The sequence below is a fragment of the Octopus bimaculoides genome, chromosome 3 (assembly GCF_046866305.1).
Source record: "Octopus bimaculoides isolate indiv1 chromosome 3, ASM4686630v1, whole genome shotgun sequence".
In the NCBI taxonomy this organism is placed as follows: Eukaryota; Metazoa; Mollusca; class Cephalopoda; order Octopoda; family Octopodidae; genus Octopus; species Octopus bimaculoides.
Genome location: NC_142930.1, coordinates 144,337,977 through 144,345,476, shown reverse-complemented (window position 1 = coordinate 144,345,476; position 7,500 = coordinate 144,337,977). Strand labels below are relative to the sequence as shown.

The following is a 7,500-nucleotide window of genomic DNA, read 5'->3' as shown; positions in this document are numbered from 1 at the left end:
AAGATGCGCGCAGAGGACGAGCTTAATTACCGAGGCAGTCTACCTTTTCGAGAATATTTTTGTGTTTGGTACAAAAGATATGAAGCTTCACACACATAGTTGTAATATATTTATGTAATATATTTACGTTAACGTATGCATATATACGTATGTGTACCTGTACACTTATATCTATATGCACATGTACGTTCTCATTTACAGATAGATATATGCATACAGACCTATGTATACAAATACACCCACAATGTGTATATATATATATATATATATATATATATATTCATATATGCATTTATTCTTACATATATACATACATAAACAATTTGGCACTGTTGATTTGTAGCCATATATCTCAAAATCCTTACTCCGAAAATTTTCAGATTCCGAACAGAGTTATAGAGTCTTGTAGTTAGAAATATTACTGAAGTAATAATTCATGAGAAAAAAAACAAAAAAAAAAGTTGCTCTTCGATAGTGGGTGAACACGGTTCAAGAGATCCTACATAGGTGAATCTCTCGATGTATGCCTGTGCTCATTTGATAGGGTTTGTATTCCTATTGATTCATACACCTTAGGTCGTCTTATGAGTCAATTTAAGTCAATTAATTTCCTTATTTATCGTGTCGAAGGTCTTGCTGTACTGAAAATGGTAACAGACACACACATGTGATCCATTTGTTCAGTATTTGTTGCTTTGGTAACTGCTAGGGTTAACAATCGCCATATCAACCAATATTTTCGTAAGTAACCCGTTAGATGTTGTCCTGAATCTTAGCAGTGGTTTAATGAAAATATGTAAATAACCAACTACAATATATTATAAATCTATATATGATTATACAACCTGTCCATGGTATTCAATAATTTGGGAATATCAAACCTGTCTACACATGAATATATTTTGTTCGGAATGTCTCCTGTTAGATTGTGGCATTACAATGGATCAAAGAATACGGTAATGTATATTTGAAACAGCATTACTACCTGCTTTAGACCCTCTATAGAAAGAATTTAACGTTTTGCTTTTTAAATCTTCTCCCTCGACGTAGACACCACCAGGTAAACTCATTCTAAACTTATTAGATATCCTTCTTAAGCAAAAACAGACGCTTCTTCACTAGGCATGCACAAGCGCAACCACATTGTATCTCAAAAGTGAAAAATCTCATATTACACAGACCCACAATCGCACCAGAGGTAAGCGTTACTTGCATTTGCTCCATGAAAAGTTCCTACAGTACCAAAGCTCCTATCTGCCAAATAAATGTCTAATAATACTCTGTTTCTATTTGGTAGATGGTTAATTTTCAATTAAGAAATCAGCATGATTTCCGGAATGACCAAAAGAAAATTTAAATCAAGATACTATAATCACGTATTCAACTTCAGGAACATCGAAGTACAACACTCAACATCTCCATTTACAATTAAAGACTAAAACTATGTAGAAATGCTAGCAAAACTGCAATTTATACACTACTGAGTAAAATGTTAATATTAAAAAATCCGAGCAAACTAGATGTTTATCTGGACTACAAATCAGAAATGCTAAGAAAATGCAATATGTACGCAAATTCATTCCGTTTCTCTTTACATTTGCTTCAGTACAGGCTATTTCGTAAGACATGAGTGAATGAGAGTGGAGGATGAAATCTAGCTATTAACTAAAAGGCTTCTCATTTACACATATAGTATACATAACTTTCATTATATAAGACCCAGTTAATAGTTTGTTATGTCTTACGCTGAACATTTATCTAAATGAGACAGAAAGACCTTCGACTAAAGAGAGCTGACAATTTCATCTGAACTTTCTGTCATATTATCTGTTTTAACATCATGAGAAATCATTCAAAGTCAACGAGTATAAACCTTTGGGAGATAATTTTGCCACAATATATAACTAAAGTTGTTATGAATTACACCATCAACTACGACTTATCAAGTGAGGTCAAAAAATAACGACCGACAGTTTATAAATGTATGAAAATACACGGGAAAAAGTTATGTTTATGTAGGCATACATTAAAGTTGAAAGACCTCTGAATTCTCCTGAGTATTCAGTCATCAGAAAACAGAATTGTTTTTTCGCACTCAATGAATGAATTATAATATTTTAGAAAAGTTATATTGATGAAAAGAATTGCTACATTTCCTTGCAAATTAACTTATAATACAGGAGCAGTTTTTAGTGAAGCTACTCTCATTTCTATTGTAAACGCATAAACATACACAGAGACTCATACACACACACACACACACACACACACACACACACACACACACACACACACACAAACACACACACACACATACACACACACACACACACACACACACACACACACACATATATATATATATATGTACAAGCATACATACATACATACATACATACACACACATATATCTCGAATAAAAAAATATGAAGATTGATTTCTTGGGTGCTTAATGTCGTGTCTGTCTTATAAATATTATTTATGAGACAAGAAGTTTTACAGTTATCATAAAGCTGTCAGAATCGTTCTTGTTCCTGCTACTTACTAGTTTTCATTATCTTTCTGATTAAACTTCAGATTACTGTTAAAGGTCATTCAGACCAGGCACAATACTAACATTTATGAAAGTAAATGTGATGTTAAAATGTTTGTGTCTCTCTAAAAATGATTAGCATATAAAATCAGATGAAATATCTTCCTCGTAATGAAATAAAACTAACGAAAACAGAAATGCGTACTGGATTTTCCAGAGTGGCAAGTCTACAGCAATTGTAGAGAAAGATGTGTAAGATAGAACAAAAGAACGCGTTATGTGAAATTGTAAAATAAGAATACAGATCACAAACGAATATCCAGCGGATTTAAGATAATGTGTTTTTGCAATTAATAAAAGAAACTGAATCGGAGAGCAATAATTATATGCATAATAATATGATAGACTTGAATGAAATCTGCAAAGGGTTATGCAATAAATTTTAAGTAACATTTGAATAAAAATCTTTAAGAGTATAATGTTAAAAATAATCTACAACATGGTTGTTATACGAATTCGAAAGCGAACCTTTTTCATCATCATAATTGGGTCAAATGTTTGAAATGAGAATTGAGAAGCAATAATGATATAAATTAATATTAAACATGTGTGAAATATTTAAGAAAAAATAACTATGCATTCCATGATAGATGTGAATATAACCAACGAAAAAAACATGTATAAAAGACAGTGTTCATGATCATCGATTATGTCAAATGTGTGGCTGCCAGAAATTCTGTATAAATATTTATAGCAAAGTGAGAGCATCTTGCAGTGGGGCCATGACAACCTTATTTCTTTTAACTGACCCTGCCACCAAAGAACCACGGTACCAGTCATATCAATGAAACATCACCACACTACATCTTACTAAGCAAGTGGCACTCAGGTAGAGATCTCATGGCTACTTTAAATGCTAGACTTCATTATCACTAAGGATCTATCTCAGCGAAAGCGCATCATTAGCACAACGAGAACCACATACAAAAGATTGCCTCTTCTCTAGACGGCCAGAAAATATTTCAAATCTTAGCATTTGCCGACTCTCTACAAGGCTCACGCTGAAATATTGTTCGCACATCTGGGACTGTGTTATTCCTACGCTCAAGTGTATCCTGAGCTTCATCCACGGAGCTGTCTCTCTACTAAGTGGAACTCAATCCTCCTGAACATGGTCCAGCCTCAGGCCTGTTTCGTCTCTTTGTTTATTTTGTCTCTACTTCCGTTGCCTCTGTTCCTCGGACCTGGTCTCGTACCTCCATCACTCAGGTACTCCACCCCACTTGTATTTCCACCTCATATTTGGTGCTTTTAACTACCTTAACTCCGCAGTAACCACTGTGCTCAGCCCTCTCTTCCCAGAATACCGGCCATCTGGTATCTTCTCCCTGTCCATGTATATCTAGCTGGTGTTGACCAAGAACAGTTTGAGTGTAAGATTCATAACATTAAGTTCACCTATGTAAGTGTTAGAAATTTTGAAAATTCTATGGAAATATCACTATGTTGAGTAAAGAGCCGTCTTAAAACACCTCAAATATGAACGCACATATGCAACAAGGAATCCAGTACCTTTCAAAGGCAATGACACCAAAAGTCTTAACTGGTCTACACTTATGCAAAAGAAAGAAAAACTTTGGTCATCAATAATATAGTCAGACGAAAGTAAATTCTTCTGCCAATTTTCCAGTTCATGGTGCAAAGAAATTGAAACATGGGAACCAGATTGTTTGCAAGCAACATTTAAATATAGAAGAGATGAAGCTATCTTATGAGGAACTGTTTGAGTAATAAGCAAATAAGAGAAAACTTTTTATGAAAAACATTTAAATATCGAAAGTTAGAGAAAAATATTTGAAAAAATCTATTAAACCTCTATTCCAGTGTAAGATCTGGTAAACAAAACACACTTTTCAAGAATCTGGAATTCTTTTCAGAGCAAGCGAGATATCACAAACATTAGAGAAAAAAAAACTAAGAAGCAAATTTCTGAAATGGGTTTCTCAAAGCCCAATCTTAATTAATACATTATAGGAACATCCTGATTGAAAATGTGCAAGCAAGGTCGAAAATGAAATCAATTACTGAGCTCAAAGAAACATTGACCGAAGAGTGAAGAAACGCAGATCACTGACTCCTTGATAATTTAATAAAATCCGTAGCTAAGAGGGAGAACGTCGTGATATTGACTGAAAAAGGACCCCCAAAATGCTGAGACAAATAAATATAAATTCATCTTTCAAATATTTCAGGAAGTTCTTTCAAGTTTAATTGCAATATTAATTATACTGGCTATATACATTTATTGGAGGACACTGTATATTTTCAAATCTGACACTTATTTCAACATGTTTTGCTTAAAAGATGGATCTCTTATACATAAGTGATGTACAGAATAGCATTTACTAAAAAGCCCTGCTGAAGTGACCAGAAATCAAAAGATTCTCCTCAGATAATTCAAGCACATGTCATTCAACCTTAGGCACACTACACACTAGCTGATTCTTAACAGCGTGTCTAAATCAGTGTTGTTATCACCGCCATAGCAAAGCTGGAATGGAAGAACAAACATGCAAACAATTTCTCTCTTTACCTTTTCAGAATATTCAAATAGTTACAAAATCATACACATCATACATACACCTCAATACTAGCAATTCTCCTTCAAATATTGATTTTGCTCTGACTGGTTGCGTAGCTTTCTAGCGTATACTGTTATTGTTAAATACTGAAAAAAGAAACAAAGCGAAGAACGAAACTTATATTTCCTGTTTTCTTCAATATATTTTCTTTTTTAGAAACAATCTCTAATATGCTGCATATTTGAAAGTAAAAATAGTCAAGAAAAAGCTGTCCCCTTATTGCCCGATCTGCCTCTGGTAAACCAAGCTAAAACAGCCCTTCAGCAGATGGAAAATGTAAATTTATTTAAATCCTGTGATTCCAGGTAAATATATTGAATATGATATATATTCTAATTTACGCTTTTCATTCATTTAATTTTCTCTTGTTCATGCTACATATTTAACTAGCTAATTTCTTTGCTTCATTTTATCATGTTAATTCTATATTTCCAAACAAACTGCCAGTTAAACCTGTAATAGTAAGAGCTAACTTGAGGCAATAAAAGTTTAATTTCACAGCTCTAAAGAATAATATCAAGACGATTAAGGACTGATATTTTGTATTCTCAGCAAAGGAGTTACATAGAAATATACTAAATAAATCATACACATGTAAATAAATACAATAGGATTATTTTATAGTCTGTGTGTTCAATAACTAAATTGGCAGACAGAGATATGTGTATAATTCACGAACGGACTGAAGATACCTATAAGATTTCAGTTTTAACCGCTCAGAACTGTGTTTCATGGAAATCATAATAATAATTCAGCTTGATACCAGACATTTCATATTCTTCAAATTATTTTCCATCACACATACATAGTGCAGCTGATAAAGTTTTCCCCCGTTAGTTCATAATTGTACGCTAAAAGGATTTCAGAAAGGTTTTATATACGTGATCTGATCAATAAGTATCCAGACTGTTGGCATAATCACGAAGCTAAAGCATGCAGAGTGAAGCTTCTTGGCACAGATTCATCTTGAACACTGCTGTGCATGCGCACTAAGTTTTAACGTTCTAGCTCACTTCTGCTGTTAACAGCAATGCTTGTGTAGAACGTGTGTAGAACGTGTGTAGCGTGTGATCGTTGCATTGACCAAGACAGAGAAAGAGAAGCAAAGAATATGCATCGAATTTTGCCAAAAGATATCGGCTCAGAGGCCTACGTAAAGTTTTCAAAAACTTTACATCGTTCTCGACACAATCGAGATCTTGTGCAACTGAAACCAGAGTGTCTTCTTGCTCAGCTGAAAACATTTTTGGCACAAACTTGGCAGACACGTGTCTCATACCCAAATCTTCGATGATAATAGACTGAACTGAACCGTAACTAATCTGTACATCCTCTGATAACTCACGGATAGTGATTCGACGATATCCCCTCACAGCTGCATGCACATCTGCGATGTTTTTTCTGTTCTGCTGGTTTCTGGTCTCCCAGAACGTTCATCAATATCAACATTTTTTCGGCCATTTTGAAAACGTCTGACCCACTCATACACTCATGTGCCGTTCATACACTCCTATCCATATGCTTTCTGCAAATTCGCGCAGGCCTCTGAGCAAGTATCGTCATGCCAACTTTCTCTGTCATTGTCAATGCGACGATCACACGCTACACACGTTCTTTCCAAGCAGTGCTGTAAACAACGGAAGTGAGCTTTAACGTTAAAACTTAATGTGCATGCACAACAGAGTTTAAGATCAAAATTGTAAAAATAAAAAAAATACAATAATGAAAACTTTTGTATATTTAAAAAAAAAAAGTTTTACAATTTTGAAGTGTGTTAAACACTAAAACATATTTTGTAATGTTCATAAAGTTCAATTTTTGGAATACAGTTAAAATATTGGTGAAAACTGTTTTCCAAAAAATCAGCTTGTTGGAGCCGTCTAAGAGTTATAAAAAGGAAGAAGTCAGCCATTTTACTACAGTTGTCAAGAACACAACTGTCAGTTAAATACATTTTGAAATCTGATGACTACTACGAAAGTTTGGAAGCGCTAATTGAAGCTTATGAATGTTATAAAATTTTTTTTTTCATGTTTAACACACTTCAACATTGTAAAAGAATTTTTTTAAATGCAATAATAAAAAAACGTGAAAACTAGACCATGATTTAACTTTATTCAACTGATATATTATTCTATACATATTTACACAAATTCGGAATATATATATATATATATAAGCAATGTTAATTCTCTAAACGAGGTATTAACAGTAACTGCACGATAGAGTGAAGTATATTGCCACTTAAATGTGGCTGACCCTAGGAGTGGATGTTACTGTTGCTTTTAGCCCCAGGAGGACATCTCCTCCAGCTGGCTTATCGAC

The 7,500-nt window shown here is 33.8% G+C and overlaps 1 protein-coding gene across 1 annotated transcript in view; it reads left to right on the top strand.

Moving 5' to 3' along the window:
• Nucleotides 1-7,500, top strand: part of LOC106870461 (protein inturned) — a 121,869-nt gene that overhangs the window by 75,258 nt on the left and 39,111 nt on the right. Inside the window, exon 12 of the mRNA XM_089349751.1 lies at nt 5,332-5,480. Within this exon, the coding sequence (XP_089205877.1) occupies nt 5,332-5,480 (149 nt within the window). The remainder of the gene's footprint in view (nt 1-5,331; nt 5,481-7,500) is intronic.